General features: G+C 50.0%; 1 protein-coding gene across 4 annotated transcripts in view; it reads right to left on the reverse strand.

Annotated features, from left to right (window-relative positions):
- LOC133216744 (hydrocephalus-inducing protein homolog) overlaps nucleotides 1–22789 on the reverse strand; it is a 106511-nt gene that overhangs the window by 22476 nt on the left and 61246 nt on the right. For 2 of the 4 annotated variants that reach the window (XM_061361747.1, XM_061361725.1), the window contains exons 30-60: nucleotides 21981–22114; nucleotides 20852–20988; nucleotides 19929–20056; nucleotides 19650–19841; nucleotides 19125–19274; nucleotides 17813–18052; nucleotides 17366–17534; nucleotides 16695–16871; nucleotides 15689–15859; nucleotides 14850–15023; nucleotides 13533–13744; nucleotides 12938–13090; nucleotides 12461–12644; nucleotides 11844–11985; nucleotides 10921–11077; nucleotides 9551–10186; nucleotides 8832–9041; nucleotides 8213–8418; nucleotides 7853–8035; nucleotides 7485–7604; nucleotides 6081–6240; nucleotides 5803–5975; nucleotides 5226–5424; nucleotides 4500–4599; nucleotides 4099–4198; nucleotides 3466–3634; nucleotides 2937–3175; nucleotides 2490–2604; nucleotides 1691–1895; nucleotides 1107–1342; nucleotides 350–501 (exon numbers count right to left, since the gene is read on the reverse strand). In XM_061361747.1, the coding sequence (XP_061217731.1) occupies nucleotides 350–501; nucleotides 1107–1342; nucleotides 1691–1895; nucleotides 2490–2604; nucleotides 2937–3175; nucleotides 3466–3634; nucleotides 4099–4198; nucleotides 4500–4599; nucleotides 5226–5424; nucleotides 5803–5975; nucleotides 6081–6240; nucleotides 7485–7604; nucleotides 7853–8035; nucleotides 8213–8418; nucleotides 8832–9041; nucleotides 9551–10186; nucleotides 10921–11077; nucleotides 11844–11985; nucleotides 12461–12644; nucleotides 12938–13090; nucleotides 13533–13744; nucleotides 14850–15023; nucleotides 15689–15859; nucleotides 16695–16871; nucleotides 17366–17534; nucleotides 17813–18052; nucleotides 19125–19274; nucleotides 19650–19841; nucleotides 19929–20056; nucleotides 20852–20988; nucleotides 21981–22114 (5723 nt within the window). Of the gene's footprint in view, nucleotides 1–349; nucleotides 502–1106; nucleotides 1343–1690; nucleotides 1896–2489; nucleotides 2605–2936; nucleotides 3176–3465; nucleotides 3635–4098; nucleotides 4199–4499; nucleotides 4600–5225; nucleotides 5425–5802; nucleotides 5976–6080; nucleotides 6241–7484; nucleotides 7605–7852; nucleotides 8036–8212; nucleotides 8419–8831; nucleotides 9042–9550; nucleotides 10187–10920; nucleotides 11078–11843; nucleotides 11986–12460; nucleotides 12645–12937; nucleotides 13091–13532; nucleotides 13745–14849; nucleotides 15024–15688; nucleotides 15860–16694; nucleotides 16872–17365; nucleotides 17535–17812; nucleotides 18053–19124; nucleotides 19275–19649; nucleotides 19842–19928; nucleotides 20076–20851; nucleotides 20989–21980; nucleotides 22115–22789 lie in introns of those variants that run through there. The other 2 variants (XR_009726718.1, XM_061361738.1) reach the window with 2 other exon arrangements.

The raw sequence follows: 22789 nt of genomic DNA on the forward strand, positions 1-22789 counted from the left end.
CATATCATTTTACTATAAACAGGGAAGAAATAATGCACACTGACTTTCCGGCATCTAATCTTCATCTAATCCCTTGTCTTTGGAAAGCCCCAGCTCAGCTGTTACACACCTCGTTTTTTTCTGATTCAGTCACTTCCAGTTGGCTACTTCATGTTGCACTGTCTTCATAATCACTCCTATTGGCTAAACTATCACCCTGATTTTTCTGCTCTGCTATATCTAGTAGTTACTGCCTTCTATAAAGCTAAGTTCACCTAAGGTGACTGAAAGTTTTAGGATTAACAAGAGGTCTATGTCCTCACACAGGAGAGGCAGCTGTCAGAAAGGTTCCCCCAGCAGGGTGAGTTACCTTGCCCGGACATCAAGGGAAGCCTCAAAAGTGCACTGGTAGGTCTCCATCGACTGGGGAGTGAACGCCACCGTAGCAAAGGCATGGGAGCAGCTGGGAATACACATTCGAACAGGATCCACCTCGAAAACGTCGCTAACACGGCTGTTAAGCTTGGGAGCACCACAGAATGGGGTTAGGAGGAAACATTCTTCAATATGATGCAGTGTTATTCATATATGCATCACTGGGAACAGCCCCACACAGCATGTATTTCTCCCTCCTTCCCTGGACAGGCTCCTTCATCCCAGAGTGGTGATGACCTTGCATGGGGAGCTGCCATAAGGGCCAGAACTGCAAAAGCTTGTTTTGTGCTCTGGGCAGTCAACCCAGCATACATGGGAGGTGGGGACTGCATGGAAAACCCTGCAAATAGTCTAGAATTGACCTTTAATGAGAAGAAAAAAACCAGGGAGCCCAAGGAAATGGTCTGCTTTGAGCCCAGGCACAGTCCAGTAAAAGACCCCATCTGAGTATGCTTCCAAGAGATGTTCAGAAGGGTTCAGGTCTCCTACCAAAGACCCAGAGGGGTGAGCCAAAACCTTGCTAGAGAGACGCTGAATTCAACCCATCACCCCAGCATTGCCGCACTCCCCTATGGTCTGATCTGCACAGCGCTGAACTAGTCTGAGCAAGAGGAAGCAATCAATCTGGAGAATGAGGCAGGCTATCACACAGCCTTTAAACAGCAACAGTCACCTTGGCCTCTTGTCCTTACCTTACTGGAGACAGGTCTGATGGATAGGATGACATTACAGGGGACTTTGCCCACATTGCAGATCTTGAAGCGAGCTGTGGCCCGGTGCCCAATCAGAACATCGGTGAAGATAAACTTGTTCTCATCTGTGATGAAGATGCCCTTGTCCTGCACTGTCCGTAGGATGTGGCAGAGGTTGTTGTTGCTGCAGATTCGATGTTCCTCAAAGATGGACTCTATGTCATCAACCACAAATGCTGCAAGCAGATCAGAGGAGTGCTGAGGATGGAGAAGCCATCCTCCTGAATTTATCTGGACCGTGTTGGCCTCTCAGAAGGCTTGATGAGCCCCTTCTGCCCAGGTCATTGCAAAACCCAACCTTGGGTGGGAGAGCTGGCTGTGAGAACAGAGCTTAGTCACGCTCAGTCTTAAAGGCTATTGATTTCATTTTATCCTTCCATGCATCCCTCCCAGCCTTTCCTCACTGGTGCACTTCCAAATGACTGGAACTTCTGAGGATTTTAAGATGGAACTTCAAGGTCAGGGTGCCTCTCTATTCAAGCAGTAAGTTTAAGTGCTGATTAGCACCAGTGGACAGGGTGTACCTGGAAAGCAGGACTCAGCAAACAGGGTATATGGGATGCCAAAAGGATTATCCCTGGGGTCTCTGTCGCTCACATCGATGGACAGGAGCTCCTTGCATGTCCCCAGCGGCTCTGCACAGCACTCCACCGTGATCATCTGCTGGCCCCCAGGAGGGATGGTGCCAAAGCCTGGGTACACTGTGAACATGCCCACGGTGAGACGAGCCTGAAGAAAGAGGCAAATCAACAGCCTTACCTTGAGCATCCCCAGAAAGGAGCATGCCACTCCTTCGCCTCCAGGCAGGCCCAAGCCCCCAGCCCCAGGGCAGGGAAGGATGACTCCATGGCTTAAAGGCAGCCCCAAGATGAAACGAACAAGCCAGGAGGAGCTGCAGGCTTGTCCTGAGTGAGGAGAAAGGAGTTTGGGTATAAAGGGTGAATGTGGCAGCAGGGATCCTTCAGCCTCTTGGAGTACAATAGGAGAGCAGAAAACTGTGAGAAATGATGGCAAATGGGAAGAATGATGGCAAGAAGAAAAACCAAGCTCATCTGATGTCTGTGGACTGAGAGTTCAAACAGGAACATTCTGCATCTGTGGTATTCATACACTTATTTTGGCCAAACACAGGACCTGTTACCCTCTTTTGCCCTGCAAGCTCCAGGTCTGAGCCAAGCATGGGACTGTCAGTGGGACTGAGCAGCTTCTGCCTCTACCTGTGGGTGGGAGACGATGGCCCTCCATCATGTGGACCATGCCCCATCCCGTGGTGACAAGTCCCCTGCCTGCAGCAGCATGTGTTGGGGAGCAGGGACAACTCACCTGTGGAACAGGGTTTGGGTCCTTTTGCAGCAAGCACTTGCTTGGCTTGGCTGACAGAACCACTGGCTTTTCATTTTCACTTTCTTGGGAGTGAGCAGATTTCCTCTGATGTGCACTAAGAGGAGAAAACAGAAACATCCATCATGCACAGTTGCCTCTGCCCTTCTCAGAGGCTGAAGCTGGCCTTCCTTGCCATGGAGGAAAGCCTTCAGGCTCCTGGCTGCTCCCAGAGGGCTGCCTGCAGCACACTGTGCTGAAGCTTAAGGATAGGTTAGCTGTATCACCAGCTTCATCCTACATATAGGTATACTGAAGCATTTTTCTGTTCCCTGTTCACAAGCCTGTGATGCTAAAGGACAGTAACCCAGGTGTCCTGGCTGCCTGTCACACCCTAGCCATGCCATGGTGCCTTGTCAGGCAGGAAGGATGGTGCAGGTCCCCTCTCACCTTTTCTTTGGCAACAGAGGTGCAGCCTGGTCTTCTTGGTAGATGGAGAATTTAAAGTCAAGGATGCCTTTGTTTTCCAGCATGAAGCTGCAGGTTTTCCTGGTGCCACTCACCATGGCACCGAAGCTGATGAGTGAGGCAGGGCGAATGCTGTACTTGCTGAACACAGCTTTTGCTGACACCCTCACTGGGATGATGGCAATGGTCTCACCTTCTTCACAGATGTGGGGATCAACCACCTGCAACCACAGAATAGCTTGGTAATTACAGCAAAAAGGCCAGCCTGTACCTCTGTCCCCTGATCCCAGGTCCCCATCGGTTCACTGTCCCTATTTAAGTGCCTCCTCCAGAACCAGATTTTCAGCTCTGCTTAGGAAGCATCACAAATGGTTTCTGAAAGACCTTGTCATATGAATGTGAGAGAGGATTCCCCAGCTAAAGCCCTCCTTCCAGAAACACATGTCCTGCTCCCACTCCCCAGCTACCACCTGTAGCTGTGTGTTACCACTGCCTGGCCCAGGCAACTCACCTGGCACTGCAGGATGGGTTTGTTCTCAATGCTAAGTTCTGTCTTAGGGTGGAAGAGCAGCTGGACCTGCGCAGAGCACTCGGAGCTAGTCAACACGCCCCTCTGAGGCTGGACGGTGAAGTGGGATGCCAAGTCAGATATGCTGGTATGTGTGGTTTCCAGCTTGAATCTGGGGAGAAAGAGAAGGAACAAAACCGCTGCAGTTGAAAGTCCAGGGGCCTCCAGCACAGCAAGGACATTGCATATCACCATAAAAAATATCAAGAGAAAAGAGTCCAGTTCTGCTTGGGGATTCCCAAATCTTGACACAGGGTGCAGACAATCATGAGTGTTGCAAGCTAACCCTGACACTGCATTTTTTCGTTCCCTTCTTTAAAGAGTCTCACTAAGAGGGATGAGCAGCCCACAGCAGAATGCAACAAACCTCAGCAATGAGTGGCTTATGTTTTGGGGTTCTTCTGGTTCTTGCTGAGCTGTGAATTGTGTTTGGATGGATTCTCTATTAAGAGAGCCCAGGTTTTGTATTCACTCAGACCATGACATAGCCAAACACAGGAACAGGTTCTAGCCATGGGCAAGAGGAGAAGGCAGATGGTGGCATCATGCATTCACAGAGCAGGCAGCTGGACCCACCTGTATGCAATCTCGTACTTCCCTTTATTCCTCAGAGTCAGCACTTCCTTTGCACCCTCCAAGACTTTAAGGATTCCAAAATCCACACTGCCATCTGTACCTGCAGAAAAAACACAGAGTGAGGTGAGAAATGAGAAATATTTGTGATCTTCTGCAGAGTATACCAAGTGACAGGAGATACATCAATCTGCACGTGAAGCTGCACACTTCGAAGCTCAGAGGTGAGAGGCTCAAGGCTGGCTGTGCCCTGGCAGTGTTTTACTCCAAGCAGCTTGCAGGATATGTTCTTTACAGATCCGTGCCACACTTGTATGATGTCTCATCCTACACACCAAGGGCTTAGCTTGCCTATGTGCCAACATAAGGCAATGCAACAGAGTACTTTGGGGACATCCACTGACCTTTAGAAATGCTGATGTTCAGAGCAACATCATAGGCCTCTGCAAAGACTTGGATATTTTCAGTGTGAGCAACCCCCAGCTCGTTTTCTGTGTCTGAAACCTAAGACAGCAAGAAACAAATACTGCTTAAATCATTCTCCTCAATTCTTTTGGTAGACAACATATGAGTCCTTGTCTCTGCCAGCTGCTTCCACCGTGACCTCCCCCTGCTTGCGAAGCGTTTGTGGACTCTCAGGTTTTCCTAACCTGTTCATCTCATGGGCTGACCCAGTGGGATTTGGCTGCAGTAACAAACACTATGGGCCCAACTCTGCTCTCCTACAGCACGAAATTCTGCTGCTAAAGCACCACAGCAGGCATGTAAAAAAAACCACAAGAAGTGTAAGTTGTCCCAGAGCAGGTGGCATTGATTCAATCAACCCTCTCCAATCACTCAGCATCCTCACCAAAATGTAGCTTCTAAACCATGCAGAGCAACATTTCAAGGTGAAAGTTTGCTGCTCAATGTTAAGAGCCCCAGACAGACTCCAACAAGGGTTCAGGGAGCATGTCAAAGTCTGGACAACCAGGGCCTGGTTACCCAGCAATGCAAGTAGAAAGAAATCTCATGAAGGCTCATAATTTTGCTCTCTCTGCAGGGTATCCTTCAAGCACAGTCTCTATCCCTAAGAGCACAGAGCTGATCACTCCACCCTGCTTTGGCAGGGAGGCCACAGTTCCCCTCACCTCTAGTCGGATTGTCTTCTTAATGCTGAGAGCCTTCATAGGCTTAAAATATAGATGCACGCCAAACTCCGTGCAGGGACCGATGATGCCCTCAGCTTGAGACACAGAGAAGTCCTTGCCGAGGTTCTCCAGCCCCCTGAGTCGCCAGGCCACAGGCAGTGGGGTGCGGTTTTGCAGGACCAGCGTCTTGCTGTCCCTCCTGCAGAGACCAGACAACATTCAGCACTGGCTGCTTGACTGGCATGCCAGCCTTGCAATTGCATGCACCTTGGAGCAGCCTTATCCCCACATCCAAAACCATAGTTAAATATTTTCCCTTTGCCACAAGTCTCAGAGGTGAGGTCCTTGGGGAGACCTGGGTACCCTAGGATTCCCATTGCACAGCACTGCTAGGTGCTACAGAGCTTGTGGAAGTCATGAGATATCCAAGGCAGCAAGGAATGGTGATCAAGAGACTGGATCTGCTGGAAGAAGCCAGCCTCCCATCTGAGTGGCCACAGAGCCAGCAAAGGAAGCTGGAAGGGACCTGGCTAACAGCTCGTGTCCCCAGCAGAGCCTGTGGGGTGGGATGACTGACCTGTGCAGCAGCAGCCTGTCGAAACGCAACTGCCTGGGGCTGACCCTCAGCTCCACCTGCACCCCCTGGCAGCACAGGTGGAACACCACTGGCTCTGGGTTGCCGTTAATGGAGCAGATGAGGTTGTCTTCTATGAGGCCAGCTGAAGTGGGATATGCCCAAATGCTCAGCTCCTGGTTCCATCCCCACAAAAAGAAACACAGAAGAGCATTCAGTGAGCAGGATGAACAGGTCCTGGGCACTTCTGCCTGTGCCTGCCCTAACTACCTGTCTCCTACCTGCTTCTCGTTTGGTTTCAGCTTCATGCTGGGAGGATCTAAAAGGAATGTGTCTGCTTTGAGATCATGCTCAAAGCAGAAATGCACCTCTGCTTCCAAGGCAGTGATGTTGAGGATGGTGATCTTCTCACAGTTGCTAGGATGGGGCAATGCCTTGTACCTGTCCACAAGAAGGGAAAAGGCTGTTGAGGATACCACTGCCCTTGAAACACACTGAGGAAAGCACCATGTCCTGGCAGCAGGAGGCCTCACTGGAAGACCATAATCTAACAAGCTGGCTAAGGATCACTTCCAGGGGCATGTTGCACAGTCTGTGTCTTCATCCTTGTGCTACTTTGATGTCTTCCCTATACTTGGTGCCTCCATCCCAGAAGCCTGATCATGCACAGGCCACTTAAAGAGCATTTTACAAAATATCAATTCAAAGACAAAAATAAAAATACACCAGGCACATGGGTTCTTCCCCCTTCTTTGTTAGATTTCCTTCCCTGCATGGTAAAAAGAAATGCTTTTGAAAAAGGTTTTAAAAATAGTTTGGCTTATCTCTTTCAAACAAGTCATTGTATTTAATGGATTAGCTCAAAGCCTGAGGGAAGGAAATAGAAAGGATTCATTCCCAAGAGGAATGCTAAATTCAACAATGTCCCTCCTCTCAGGTGTGAAACAGAATCTGGAGTTAAAGGGCTAAGAACATGAACAGAAACTCAAAAGCATTGATCAGCTTGGCTAAAGATCCCATTTTCTTTTTTAAACTGTTTTGATTTAATTTCCTCGGGTTGGCAAAATACCACCAGCTCTGCAGAGCTCCCACGAAGACAAGAGCTTCATTTCTAATATTAAAACAAAAGTTACATGCTACAATGGCCAACTTTTTTAGGCAGACTTTATCCAGCACTGAGGATCAGGAAAACATAATTCCCAGTTTCATTCCTCTGTAGCCCAGTGCACACCCTCCTATCCTCCATATTGGCAGGTCAAATCGTAGTCTTACTAATATTGCAGACTAAGGAATGGTTTACAAAACCATCAGCAGAATAATTGCTCCTTCAGTGTATCTGTAGAACTCAAAGCACTCAATAAAAGCACCATAAAGTTCATTTCATAGGTGATAAAGCCGAGATGTGGAGGGGGGACACCAAGGCACCCACCAGGTAGGAAGATTAGCTCTACCTCTTCCCAGCTCCTCTAAGACCAATGTGCCTGTCAAACACTCACAAACCTGTGGTCCTTCAACTCCATGTATCTATTTCCTGGGTCTCTCTCTGGGCCTGCCCTGAACTGTGCCACTGGGACAACATGTCATAAGCATGATCATGAGAGCACAAGGCCCTGGAGATCTCATCCCAACGTCTCACTTTGCACAACAGTACATCAGGATGTTCACAGGGTGCAAGGAGCACATACCACTCTCTTGACTTCCCACACCACAGCGGTCCAAAGTGGAATACACCAGTGTCCATGACATACTGCTTTAAGATGATGTCATCATCTGTCTTGCTCTTCCTCTGGTGAGGGAACACCACCCTGGACAGAGAAAGTGTCAAATGAGAAACTATGAGATGCTCTAAGTAGAAATCATGGTTAGAAAGCCATAACCCTTACTGGTGACTGAGGTACTAGTATTGGTTCCCAGTTCCAAGCATGAGAAGAGATGTTAGGCGGCTCAAGCAGCATGCTCTGCACAAGTCAGAAGGTCACTGGGGTACATGGGGCAGTCCTGGCTCTGAGTTAAAGGGGAATGAGTGTGGGAGGCTCCCACGGACCATCCTTACCGTGGGTCCTGGCTGATGGTGGGATACAGACAGGTGCCCCTGCAGTGCAGCTGGTACAGTCGGTTTGTCCCCAGGATCTCAAAATGCAGCACCTGATCAAACTGGCCAACCTCTGTGGAGCTGAAGAAGACTTTCAGTTCCACCTCACCGTGGGCAGGCACTATCCACCGGCAGCTGCTCAGCCTGGCAATTAAAGAGGAGACTTCAGATATTGCTAACAAACAGTTAAGACAAGGAGGAGGATCATGGACTTGCCATCCCGTGGAGGCATTATCAGAGGATCCCTGAGGCACTGGGGATGATGGACCTCATTTGGCAAGATGGCCATGAAGGAGAGGGATCACCTCCCCGACAGCTCACCTCCTAACGCATGTCGCTGGGGGTGGGACCATGTCCGTGACAGTTCGGCGCACCTTGTGGGGACGGGGAGGTGCTGGTGTGCCCAGCCCCTGGACCCCTTTCCTGCCCCAGCTGGAGCCCTGCCTCTCCCTCACAGCCTCCCGGCTGCCCGCAGCTTTCTCCTTCCTTGACTGGCTCTTGGTCGGGGTGATCTGCTCTTCTGAGGTCTTAGCACCAAGGGGAGAGAGAAAAGGGAGAGAGAGGTGAGATCTGCCCCAGGACATCCCCTTCCTGGAGAGAAAGCTGCACGTTGGATAACAAACAGGAAAGAGAATAAATAAGCAGCTGCATCTGCACATGGACTTGGCCTTCCTCACTGGCCTTCATTTTGCCTACAACACCTCTCCTTGCCCAGGACCCTCTCCTCAAAGGAAGCTGAGGGTATGAGGTGGTATCTTTCTCTCTCATTTTACAGAACCATCCTATGTCTCAAGCAGAGCCATCTCTTTTGGACATCAGAAGTGATGCCTGCCGACATGGCACCCGATCACATTTTCACTGCCCTTCCACAGTTATCCTTTCCCATCCCATACGACCTCCTTCATAACCCCCCCATCCAGCCTGGCCCCTGCTCTGGCACCTTCACTGTGGGCACAACAGGAACATCCAGGAGGAGACTTTCAGTTTTCTTTTCTTCTGAAATAGCACCTTCTGGCACAGCAAAGAAGAAGTGCTTGAGGGCTTCTCCTGCCGTGGGGGCTATCCGCTTCTCCGGGTAGTGGATCACAGAGTACAAAGTGGTAGGGGGAATGGGAGGCCCTGAGGGACCCAGCCCCAGGTCATCCAGGATCTAAATAAAGCACAAGAGAAAACTCTGTTTATACTCCCACCACCTTCACCCTCACCCTCCCTCCTTAAAGGCACTGAGTTTTTGGCAATGTTGGTTTGTTTTTTTTTTTTATTTCTATGGAGTACAACGCTTTTTTATGCCCAGCAGGGTTGGCAGGCTCCAGAGCAGTGCCACAACCTACACGAGGGACCTAGAGAGAAACCTCTTCCTTGAGTGACTCAGCTGAAGGAAACAGTGACCATGAGCTGCATTGCCCTGGGACCATTTGTAATGATTTCCAGGCTGGGAAACTCTCTGAACAAACAGAATACTTGTACAGAGAGCACCCTCTCTTTCCACCCATCTGAGGGATGGTGAGAACCTCCCCAGCCACATGGCTGCTGTGGACACATTGTGGAAGATCATCAGTAGCCTGGACAATGGTCTGTGCCATTCTTATTTGGTGGGACACAATGCACCAAGGCCCAAGGCCATGGCAGGTTCAGCATCTGAGCCTTGCAGGGCTTTACCTGCTCTGCTGCTGGCAGCCTGCTGCTCTCCAGGATTGTCCTGGTCACATCCTCTGAGTGCAGCACCTGGACCTCCAAGCAGGGCACCCCAACATGGTGGTCTCTGGCTGACCCTTCTGCACCTTCCCCTTCCAGCAGAGATGACTTTGAGTCCTCAAGAGCCTTCAATTTTTCCAGTCGCTCGTTCTCCAGGCGCTCTTTCTCCAGCCTTTTCAGACGCTCCTTCTCTCTGCTCTTACGAGCCCTGTAGCTGGATAAACGTTGGTGCCGCTGTTCTGTTTGTTGCTGCATCTCCTCTTCGTTCAAAGGGATCAGCAGGATACCCTGAACTCTGTCCCAGGATGACAAAATATGGGTGACATCCTTCTGTGATGCCTCGTAGCTCTTAAACCTCAGGGCCAAGTTCTTTTTGCTATCACTCTGGGTCTTGGTTTTGGTTTCCTCCTGTTCTGGGTCCAGTGCCACCACCGTGCAGACATCTGTCAGGGGAACCTTGCTCTGCTTTTTCTTATCTTCTTTGTCACCTGCAACAGAGTCTGGGTGCTCCTTTACAGGTCCTTTCTTGTCCAGCTCCTCTGTGACATCTGACTGGTTGCTGTTGGATGCATTGGTGTTGCCAGTGGATGCATTAATGATCTGGACAGGAGAAGCAGGAGAAAACACTATTTCAAAGCACTGACTCAAATGCTGTAGGGCACTCGTTATCTTTATAACAGCACCCTAAGCCTTGCCCGAGCCCCATGCTAGGTGTTCTACACATTGCAATTCAGCACACAGATTGTACAGTTTAGCTCAAATGAAACCAAACTCTCCAGTGTTAGCCTGACAAGAAGTCCTGCAAACCAGCTGAGAAACAGAACAGCTTCAAACCCAGAGTACTTAAAACCAGGGTGGTCTTCTAGGATTGTTTCTGGCATGCTGAGCATCCCTGTGGCTGGTTGACTCTTTGGAAGTCTGGCTCCTAATGAATGAACTAAGGCTTGGTGTATCTCCTGCCAGACATGTCAGAAAAGACACCTCATCCCAGACAGGTCATCGCTCAGAGATGGCAAGTCGCATGTGGAGTGGGGAGAAATGCTCGACTAAAACTATCTAGAGCTTTACAGTGAATGTATGGAGTTATCTGAAGCCATGACTCAAAGGCAGCATGATCCTAGAAGAGCAACTCCACCAACAAATCCATGGGAAAACACCCCTGCTGAAGCAGCAGTACAAACACAGGCTGTTGCTTCCCAGCACAGCCTCACATTGCTCAGGGCCAGGTACTCTTCCCCAGCACTGCTTGTGGCTGCTGGCTTCTCAGGGAATGGTACAACTCAATGGGAAGGTCCACAGGGCTTTTATACGTCTCTATAAACACAACTACCTACCTGCCTGACTCCAGAATGGCTTTTCTTCCCCAAAGCATTAGCTTTGTCTTTTCCAAGCTCCCTCTTCCCCCACCTAGGCTTCTTTTTCACCTCTTCTTCTTTCTTCAAGTGCTTTAGCTTCTGCCGGTGCTTTTTTGCAAGCACTTGAGCCATCTCCCTTCAATATGGCAAACAGAAAACATCCTTGAGAGTCACCACCAGAAATCTGTGCTCACTGCAATCCCAGCTGGTCCTGCACTTAATTCACTGATCCTGAGGCCAGGCAGGACTGTTAGGCTATCCCCATGTACTTCCCTCAACCTGGGGAGGCTGGGAACATCCAAAGTGAGGAAAGGTGGGAGGGGACCTCCAGGACCAGCCAAATCTCAGCCTCGCTGTCATAAGGTGTCAGTTGGGCAAATTCTCTGATAAGGTCCACCTGGACACTTCCAGCACACTGCTGAAGACTGATCCACCATTTCCCTGCACTGATGCCTGAAGTCTTCTCTTGATTTCCCAATTTAAACCAGTTCACAAATTGCTAACACACACACACACACACACACACACACACACATATATATATATACCTGCACAAATACTTAACTTGGCTTACCCAGCCCTTATCCTCCCTAATAATAGCCTGCTTCTTACTGAGACAAATTCTATCAATCACAAAGCGAAGGCTGCAGTAACTCCCATCCTGGCTCTGAACAACCAGGTTTCCTGCTGGAACCCAGGTGTGACCAGGGGAAACTTGTGCTGTCTGTCCTGAAAAATGTGATTTGAAAGCAGATCTGGCAATCTCCTCCCAGTGAAACAAATTTCAGCCTGGGCTGAATGAAGTGCTGAAGTGCAAGCTTTGAGCTCAACAAAGGTCTCCAGAGCAGGCAAACCCTTTAGGGACACTATCCTAGGGAGTTTCCCATGCAAGGCTTACAGACCTCCTCTTCCTCTCTTGCTGGACTTGTCGTATATTGTTATTAAACTGAGTTTTCTGCTCCTCAGTGAGGGCATCATACTCGTCCTCATGCATCTCCCAGAGACGTGCTTTCTCCCTCCTGGCAGCTTCTTCCTGTTCCCGTCCTGCACAGACCAGAGGAGAAACCATTAGCGACTGCCAGCAGAGCTTTGCTGTTTTGGGGAGGCTATGAGGATTCACAGCTCTGGCCTGACACAGCTTATCATCCTGCCAGGAGATAGTGGGGAGCTCATATCCCTGCTCCAAAATGCAGATAAACCCCCAATCGCCAGTCAGTGAGTTCCTGTGCCTTGCCTGGCTCATGTGCACCAGTGCCGTGGTATGCTTTGAGCCACAGTTATTGAGCCACAAGGCTTGCACTTGCACCCAAGCTTCACTGTCAGAGGCTAAGGTAAGTATTACAGCCTTAGCACCTCTATATTTTAAACAACTGTGAGCTGAATACTGGCTGTACTGAGGCAGAACATGGATTAATAAAAACATTACTTACAAGCTCTGCTGGTAGCCCAGATAACACATGGATACTGCTGAGGGCTTTGAGAGAGAAGATTTGAGACTTATGGAGATGAAAAATCTCACCTTCCTGCTCTTTTGCAGCTGTCTCCCTGGCTTTAAAAGCAGCATAATCTTCAAACAGGTTCACAAAATAGATATGAGGCCGATTTCTAACAGCTTTGAGAAGGCAGAGGAGAGCAGATGCTATGGTGTGTGCAAAGAGGGTCTCCAGGCCATCAAACACCACTCCCTGGTAGCAGTCACTCAACTGTGAAAAAGTCAGGAAGAGAAAGTCAGCTATTGCACACGTTGGGCTCTCAGCTAGTTATTAAACACAAATGTCAAAGGACACCAGCCATCGTGGTTCAAGGGCAGCAGCTCAGATAAGCTCTGATCTTTCACCATGCACTCCCAACTTATAGCATCTGCAGCTTCACCCAAGGATCCCTGCATGCAGCCCATGACATCTTGAACAGCAGATACAGACCTCCTTCAATCTGAATTGTACCTTGCTGCGTGTCTCTCTATAGGAGGAACATCTTCTTTGCCCCCATGCCATACCTGCAGCCTTTCAGAGAGGATGGTTACAAGCAAGTCCTCGGGCAGCACGCAGCTCATGAAGCTCAGCTCTCCCTCTGTGTTGCCATTGATGCTCAGCCGTTGTTGCATAGCAACGCAGGGAAGGGAAAAGGTGAGATGAGAACTGGATGAGCCCTGCAATGTTGAACACCACAAGGAAAATAAACCACTTTGGAAACCCCCAAACAATTCCAAATGCTGGGCCTCAAGCTGGGTTTCTCACTAGTGGGAAACTAGAACAATACTGTAGGTCAGAAGCTCCAGGGAATGACCCTGGAGGGCACATCCCTTGGCCAGCAGAGACACAAGCCTGCAAGCCCCAGGCGCAGCATCCCATGGCTTTGCCCACCCCCTGCAGCCACGTTATCCAGGACTGCACTCGACCAGCAAACCGTTATGACCCAGTAGAGATTTTCTGCTAGAGCACAAGGTTTCAATCGCACCCTGAGCCGTGCCCAGGTGGTGCTCTGTGGTCTATATCACCACACAAAGCTCTGGGTAGCATGGAGCCTCCACTGTAAGCAGCTCCTTCACTTCTCAGGGCAACAGGCATTAACCAATGCAGATCACACTTCACCTGGGAGATAGTGGGATCCGTTACACATCGCTGGGATTGGGAAGTGTGGCTATCCATCTTTTTCTTGCCCACTGCTGTGCTTGACTGGCTTTGGGAACTCAGCCCATTAGGCTGCAGGCCGGATTTGCCCTCAGAGCTGGACTGGCTTGCACCTGGGCAGCGTGTGGCCTCAGTGTGTAGCTGCGGGCTGAGGGACACCACTGCGGTTTGAACTGTGGAGAGAACAGAGGCTCAGTGGGGAGCAAGCAGAGCCCTTTCACCTCAATGGGCACAGCCCTGCACTCTGCCAGAGACATAGCACCCACCCCTAGCCTGAAGGGCACCAGCAGCACTGCCTTCCAGAAGCAGCTCCTGCCCAGATTCTATTAGCATGATAAAGAACACTGTCTGGTACTGGATTTTAAAGCCAGAGAGTTTTTAATGCACAGCCTTGTGTCCCTCCTATAGCAAATGCGCACGCAGGTGACACTGCACAGTAGCTCCGCTATGGATCAAACCAAGAATTCGTCTTCCATGACCACCCTGCACCCATCCTGTATTCTCACATGGAGACTGTAATATGCAACCCTGTCCCAGCCGCATCCCCTTATCTCCACTGGAGCTAATTCCTGGTGGGATAACCCCATCCCAGACCTTCCCCCAGCTCCCAGCCAAGTTCAAAGCTAAGCAATGCAAAACTTCCCTCACTCCCCGAGCCAAGGTCTGGCCTCACCCTGCAGAGCCTGGAGCACCAACGGCCCAAAAAACCTTCCTAAAAGTCTCCAGTCTCGCATGGAGAACAGCTCAACAGATATGAGCTGTGTGACCTGACTGGGTGTATAGGGAAATCTCTGGAGAAATCTCTGCTATATACAGCATGTGTCTCATGTGAAATTCCTCTGCGAGGTTATTCTTCCCTTCCTTTTAGGAGTGAGGCCATACTCTTAAGTCAGTCATCTAGTGCTTAATGAGCCACTTCAAAGGGCTTTTTCCTTGTTGAAGTAAGCAGCAGTTCTCTCTGATGGCCACGAGGAGCAGGCTGGATTCGGCTTTGAGGAAATACAAAAACTTTGAGAAAGATACAGGTGTGCTTCACCTTTCTTACAGAAAGGAACATGCACCAAGAAGCCAAAGGCAGTAAAAGTGCCTGTCTGAGTGCTTAAAATATATATATTTAATAACCAGAGATGCTTTAAGAAGTTGTTTTGCATTTGTACATGCTGCACCTATGTTCCTGAAGAGACCCAAGGGCTTTCAAACTTCTTTTGTGGAGCAAGCACAAGTAGGTGGTCATGGTGTGTTTGAAAGTGCTGCTCTGGGTCCCATGTTTCTCCTTACCAGCACTCTCTGTCTCCTGCTGGCTCCGCTCGATGGCAGCCCTGATGCAGAGTTCCCGGGCGTGGAGCCCTGCCAAGCTGCTCCTGCTCGAGATGGCTTCTTTCACCACAGCGTCAATGGACAAGCAGGCAGCACCGTAACGCTTGGACAGGGCAACTGCTGCTGCTGTCTTTCCTTGAGAGAGAGAGGAAGACTGCTTGGTGACACTTTCTTGTGAGGCATGTTCAGGGACAGGCTTCGGAAAGCCCCCAGACAGGATTTCAGTTTCAGGAACAGTTGGAAAACAAGTGTCCTTTTTTTCAGGGAGACCGTGAGGGTAGCAATATGAGCATGGTTAGAAGCATTGAATTCTAGAACCAGGTGGATCATCTCCACCTCATGTTCAGCTGAGGACTCTGTCACTTGTGGTGACCTGAGGCCTAGGCCAGGACATTGTTTCAAGCCCTGTCCACCACCCCTCAAGACCATTCACTAGCCTGTGCTGATCAGAACTGTCTTGTGCAATATCCAGGTGTGGTTTAGGGGTCAGCATGGGCTGGGACTGCTCCCATAAGGCAACATGGACAACTAGGCAGTGTGGTCTCATGAAGCAATGGCAACATGACCACCCCGTTTGGGGGAATGAGAGCCTAACTGTATGGACACAAGATAAACCACACCACCTACACCAGCTCAGCGTAGGTGTGTGACCATTTCACATATCAGCAGAGCTATGGCTCACCTCATTTCACTTCAAATGGTCAACTGAGCACCATGAATATGTCCACCAGAATATGTCTCTCTTGTCCTGCTCCTCCACCCTCCCTCTTCCTTGCAGCCAAGGGCTGCAGCTCAAGTACCTGTCAGGGGTGCCCCATGGACAATGATGACAATCCCTCTACGGTTTCGGGCTGCACACCCTTCTGCAGAGATATCAATGCCGAGGTGACGGGCGATGGCCCTAAAGACAGGGCTGTTGTCCAGTTCTCCTGCTGCCTCCTTGCTGCTGGTGGTGCTGTGGCAATGCTCTGCTGTGCAGAACAAGATAGAAAAGTCAGTCACCTGCCTACCTTAGATCCTGACCATCCTTCCAATCCCCTCAGATCCTGGGAGAAAAGACTGCTGACATCAACGTCACACCCAAGGTTCCTTTAGGTTTGTGCAGATCAGGGTCTGGCCTAGATGCTGGTGAAGGTGCCTGTTCAGAGTACTTGTCGCCCCTGAAAGTGAGGTGGCAGAAAGAGGGAGAACGAGCATCCAGCAGTACCTTAAGGGACCAGACCAAACCTCTCTCCATGAACTGTCACCATGGTCTTCATGGGAGTTTGGTCCTGGGTCCTCATGAGTAACGGGAAACAGGCAGACCCAGGACATTTCACAGTCCTAGTGGGGAGGCTCCATTTGGGGATAAAGCAATTATCCAAAAGCTGGACGCTTTAGGAATGTTACACGTTACACGGGGAGATCTGGCTGGGCTCTAAATTCACTGTAACAGCATTTACAAAGAGCTCCTGCCTTTGACCCTAGAAGGTCAACAAAGCCATCACCACTTGCAATGTCATGTAGGACAAAAGGTGCAGTGCACTGCACCAGGAAAGGGAATAGTATCATCCTGATCCTAGCAGCTTCTGGGGGCAAAGTGCTTATTTGGCAAAACCGGGGAAAACCTCTCTGGCCTCTCACTCGTCCCTGCCCCAGACTCTTCTCAGGATCCTATAGATTTCATTTGCAAGAGCAGATTCAGGGTCTACAGGAGCAAAGATGACACCAGCCTGCAGTGAAGGGATGCAGGTGACACTGAAATCCTCCACTTAGGCCCTTTTGCCACAATGAACATAAAAGAGGTGAAGAGCTTAAGGTTATTACCTGTCCTGTGTCTTCTCTCAACACCTTCCTCCTCTTCTCCACAGACAGATTTAGAGTCCACCTTGTTGGAGTGGCTTTCATCAAAAATGGAGAAGGGAACGACTGAGCTACGAGTTGAGCTGGTGTGAATCATCCCAGCAGAGTGTTTTCCTCCTTGATCTGACGGGAACTGTACATCTTCAGTGTTTGCTGAGGAAGAAGAACACAGAGAGAAAAGAAGAGGGTGAACACAGCCTGGCAATCTGCTCTTTGCCCTTCGCCACTTTGCACAGCCACATGCTAAAGGTGGAAAACTTCCCAAGGAGGGAAACTCTGAGGCACTGAGAAGCCTGTCTAGGCTGTCTCTGCCCTCAGGGAATTTTGAGCTTGTGCTTTTATTGCTGGGAAGGAGTAGTAGAAAATAGCTAGCAATATTAGACCTGGTCCTACTGGCTGAAGAACTCGTCCAATCCTGCTCTTTGTGACTGAGGGACACAATCTACAACAGACAGATACAAGCTTGCTTTGGCTGCACTCAGGGCTGATAGAGGCTGTGTGTTACAAGCCACAGACATTCATCCAGGAATTCCTCCACCAAGCTGGGCAACAAGCAGCTGATGAAAGCATGGGCTTTCTATGGGTAATGAAGTCTGCTGTGTCCACACTCAGGACAGTCAATATCAAACCCTCACCATTGTCCTGGCCTTCTGGTTCCCCAGTCTTGGACTTCTCCTGCTCATCCTGCAGCCTCTTCTGCTCCTCACAGTACTCTAGCACCTCTGGGGGTAAACTCTCACCCGGGGCACGTGGAGGCAGCAACAAAGTGTTGTGACAATTGTAATCCTTCAGCATCCGCAAGATCTGTGTGCATAAGGAGTAACCATATATAGGATGCATTTTTTGACCTTCATCACATGAACAGACCCCCCCAACCAACCTATCTCCTTTCTCATTCCTTCCTCCCAACAACACTGACTATCCAAGCCCCTCTACAGCCTGCCAGCAATGCTGGCTAACCCTGAAATGTCACCAGGCTTTGTCCTGGGGACTGCCCCCATATCCCTGGCAGAAGCCTGAGAATGCTAGAGCCCTGTGAAGCTATGGGAGCAGGCACATGGGGACAAGACCTTCCCTCTCACCTCCTCCTCAGCAAGGTACTGCTCATCGAACTCCAGTGAGTAAAACTCGATGGGGAACTGACACGGGTTCTTCACCATCACTGTCCCCTCCACCCCACAGCTGTATGGCAGCAATGGTCCCAGCTCGAGCACAGGGGGGCTGAACTCCAGCCGTGGTTCCAGACCACGTCCCAGCACTGACAGCTGGAGGTGCTGACTGTTTTGGCAAATGTGAATCTTCATCTTACTTTTGTAGGTCTTCTGCAAAGAGAGAAGCGCAGAAAGCTCCCCAGGTGACAGAGCCTCCAATTCAACCTTTACCCCAAGGTCAGAAGTGTTATCAGTACCTCTGAGGTGAACGGAAAACAGGTATTTACTTATATCACAGGCTACAGTATCTGCATGCTGGCTCTGAGTAACTGGGATGAGTCCTGGTGTGAAGTGTAACTGGATATTTAGGCATCAGATGGATCTAAAATAGTCTATCAGATGTTTTTACCTCATCACGAGGGACCGTAATGCTTATGAGAAAGGTCCTCAGGGTTACATTGCCCAGACACAGTCCTGGACTGCTGCACCAAACATCAGCTATATGAAAGAGGCAGATGAGCTCTCACTGGCTAGAAATAATGGTTGTCTTCTCTGCTTAGTGTTTGGCTCTGGTCAAAGTCGGACACAAGACAGTTCATCTCTATTAGCAATTAAAAGATCCCTGGGACTGTTCCCAGGCATGGAACCACTTGTGTCCATACTGTTACACACTGTCAATTTCCAAGCCACAGTGGCCACAAGCAAATTCATCTTTTGGAATGCTCCATCATTTAAGCTGACTCCCAGACTGCAGGGGAACATGGAGCAAGCTGGGTCAGAGGCACAGGGACTGCTGGCAGAATACTGCTATAGGTATTCTGACAGTCTTACCATAGCCAGGAAGGTGTCTGAAGGCTGCTTTGTTTGCTGGTGCCAGTAGCAGGATGAACCTAGACTGGCCCTTACAGAGATATCCCCTGTGAGCATGCCAGATGCTCTGCACCAGTCTTGCAGCCTGCAAATAGGCCCGCATAAGGCGGAAGATGATGGGAAATGGGAAGATTTCTCCCATCTGCTGAGAAGCAGCCGTATGCAGTACCCCTGATGCTCTCTGTGTAAGCTCCCCATGGGGATTTCAGAGTGCCTCTCAGAATAGTGTACTGCAGGGGAAACTGAGGCACAGTGGGTACAGGGTTTGTCAAAATCTGTGTGGAGGCAGACCTCATCTCCTGCTCCCTGTGCTGGGCTCTCCTGACCATGCTGCCCTGCCAGACCTCCTGGGGGTGACACCTGCCAATCTCACCTCTTCTGTGGGTGAAAACCTGACTTGCACGTTACATCGCTGCCCTGGAGCGAGGGTTCCAGCCAGTGGCGTCACCTCAAAGACACAGGGCTCAGCCTTCAACTCCTGAGGCAGCTTCTGACGCACTCCTACTGGCAAACGTTTGTCCACCTGGAGCACAGAAACCAGTCGTGTGAGGCTTCCTTGGTCTGTGAGGACACACACTCTGTGGCTGCAGTGCTCTGAGATAATGTCAAGGTGCTGAGAGCATCCCACACCCAAACCAGATTTGGCCACCACAGCCTAGAACTGGAGGGAAAACATGCTGGCAGGACAGGCAGCTGGGGAGGCACTGTCCTCAGAGAAGGAGTGGGTGAAGGTGGCAGGGAAGTGAAGCATCAGCTAATGAACAGCAAAGCGAATCAGCCTTGATCTCTGTTCCACAAACAAGCTGCAGCCCAAGGCAAGTCATAGGGGCAGAAAAGGCAAGAGAAGCAAAGAAGATCCAACCAAGAAGTCAGGTGTTAAACATTGTCTGTGCTTTACCTTCTCAACAGACTGTTCCATGGTGATGAACCATTTACAGGGGATCTGGAGCTGATTGTGGAGCTGGACAGTTTCTTCCTGGCACTGTCCATGCTGGACAGCAGAGAATACCAGTCTGTCCCTGGAGAGGCAGATGGATGGCACAGCCACATTGGCACGGAGGCGGATGTGAAACGTCGGGCCTCCTGTGACCTAGTGAAGGACAGAGCATCCAGTTGAGAGAGCAGGTGACATCTGCTGCTGTGCCCAACCTGCTACCTGTCCCCAAAGTTGTAGTACCTTGATGGGCAGGAGCACATCCACTTCTCCCAGCGGCAGGTTGGCACTTCGTGAGTCAAAGCGCACTTCAAATGTCTCAGTCTCGCAGCAGGGCAGGTGCTTCACACGGTCCAGCCCCACGCTGAATCCTTGAACACATGAAAAAAGCTGAGATATGTAAGCAATAGAAAACATGTTAAGGCCATATAGGTGTCCTGGCCGTCAGCTCTGTGAAAGTCCCCTTTGCATCTCCAGAGAAACTTGCTGCTCTTCCTCCCTTTTCACCACTCACGGAGAAAGGGTTTTCACAGCCAAAATTCAAGGTTCATGTAGTAACGTATCAGTTGAGGAGCTCCAGCAATTCCTCTGTGAGGCATCTCAGGGAAGGAATTTCCAACTAAGATACCTCCATGCTGTGGTGCTCCATGGACAACAACTTAGAGGAGACACCTGACCACTTCTCTAGGACAGCAAGTCACTGACGGAGCTGCAACTTTACCTGAAAGCCTGTTTTGGAAGCCTATTTTGATATACCAGTGGATCTCACAGGCTGTTTTCTCAGTTAAGGCTGAACATAAGTGCTATGACACTATGAACTCTAAACAAAGCACTTCCAAATCACAAAGGGTCCCATCTGTTTGCAATACAAGCCTACAGAGTGCACAAAGAAACTCAGATGGTGCTCACAGCAGGCAAGAGCAGAGGCGACCAAGGTCATCAGTCCATATAGCCCCTGCAATGAAGTTTTAGGACAGCCACAGCCTGGCCATGTCTCTGGGCACTGTTGGCTGGAATTCAGGCTCTAAAGCACCTAGCAGGAGGTATTAAGGAGGAAAAAGCTATACAAGAAAGCACTCAAACCCTTCCCCATGTCCAGTGTCTTAAGCTAGTCTGTCAGAGACAGCTCCTTCAAGCCCATATGAAGTCTCTCCAGCACAGGCTACCTGTGTCACGCAGGACATGTCCATTGACGTGGAAGGACACAGGGAAGTGCCCGGTGTTGGTAATCTTCACGATGTGCGTGTGGATGTTACCAAGAATGATGTAGCCAAAGTCCAGGATGTACTCTGGCAGCTCAGCTCTGAAAGGAGTAAGGAAAGTCCTTAAAACACAGTCTGGCTACATCTCCAAGAGGGTGGAAGATGCAAATACAGTGGATATTTCTGTATTCACTGCTGTAAAAACTCAAGCCCATAAAACCTAAGGTCTGACAACCTGGTAATAAGACTAGGTCATGGGGAGTGAAGGTCCTAGGTTTTATCAGATACCAATGGGACTCCGTAATAAAATTACTTTTAAATGCATACTGGACACAGCTCATCTGCTATGAAAAGCCACTGTAGTTAAGTCCACTGGACCTGCACTGGTCTCAGTGGAATTGCTAAGCTGGTGTACAGCCCTGGACCTCATCGTAAGATTTGCCTGCATGGCAAATTTTCACTGCTCAGCAACCAGATCTCTCCCCAAAGAGGCACCGGTGAAGGCAGTAATTGACATCTACAAAATTCATGGGAAGGTCCTTTTCCAAAGCAATCGCCCTTGGGAAAGCACGTACATGATCTGTTTTGCAAAGCATCTTCGTCCTGAACTGGAACCTACTGTGCTCATGCCTTATCATCAAAGAGCAAAGGGAAGGGCCAATTTACCTGGGCAAGCTCTGCAGTCCCACAGCTTTCAAGCCACCTGATTTTAGGGTTTGTCAAGGGTTTGTCGGCCTGTGTGATTCCCTGCTCTTTTTGCTTAGTGCAGTCTGATAGTTGGAACAAAGATGCCAGCTTTGAGTAGCCTCTTTGAGAGCTGGCCAGCAGGGATGGTAGCTGTGCTGCCTAGACAGTCTGCACTGGACCCCCTCAGCTCCAAGAATAGAACCCAGCAACTGTGGAAGTGCCACTGTGGAAGTGAGGACACTGAGCTGCTCACAGGGAGCATGTCAAAATTATGGGACTCAGAGCCTCTCTGAAGTCCCCAGCTATTCCCAGCTCTATAGACACAAGGAAATCTCAGGAGCAGGGCTGCACTGCTGGGTGCTACCCTCGAGGCACCAGGAGATAAAATAGAGGAGTCCCTACTAACCTGAGAAGCCTCTGACGTGCACGCTGGTCAAAAGCAGTCTCCTCTGGGGAACTGGAGGTGACAGCTTTCTGCTGTTCCAGAGCATGTTCCTCTATCAATATCTGCTCCATCTGCATCTGCAGCTGAGCATCCAACTGAGGAAAGACAGTGGCTGGTTAGCAACAGTTGTACCCTGCTTGTCTCTGGAGTATCCCACCCTGCTTTTGAGAGGGATGATGGAAGTCCTCCTGTCTCACTGCGCAGTGTCTGTGACACCTGCTCTCTTAGCACTTTATCTCAAGAGAAATGAACTCCAGCATCTCCACCTGCCCAGTTATAAGAGCTGATCTGGCTAAACAGAGAGAGACAAGCCAGGAACCTTTCAGAGCTCCAAGCATTTGCCTACTCTCAGCCAGTGACAAAGCAGCTTGGACAAAGCTCTCTTGAAAAAGGGAACCACAATAAAGCTGGCATCTCATGGAGACAAACACTGATAGCACAGCCCCAAGGCACAGTCAGGCTGCTGATTTTAAGCTCTCTAAACCTGGCAGGGCTTGTGTTGTGAGCAATAAACACCCCAGCAATGACCTGCACCTCCTTCAAAGTACCATAAATTCAATTGCTTGAGAACCACCTTCAGGATCTGTTCCTGGGGTAGTCAGGAATTTGATGCATCTCTAGGAGGGACAACTCTGAGAGGTGGGCAGCCCTTGGAGCAATGCTGAGCTCCCCAGACCATGGCCAGTGGTGGGCAGGGAGGTCCCAAGGGCCCGCAGAGCCCTGGGAAGCCTGCTGTGGACTGCAAGGGGCTCTAGTGACACAGGGGGAAG

This window comes from Neopsephotus bourkii, unplaced genomic scaffold (genome assembly GCF_033783945.1).
Source record: "Neopsephotus bourkii isolate Nb327-2 ecotype Australia unplaced genomic scaffold, CSIRO-AGI_Nbou_v1 NB_107, whole genome shotgun sequence".
Lineage (NCBI taxonomy): Eukaryota > Metazoa > Chordata > Aves > Psittaciformes > Psittacidae > Neopsephotus > Neopsephotus bourkii.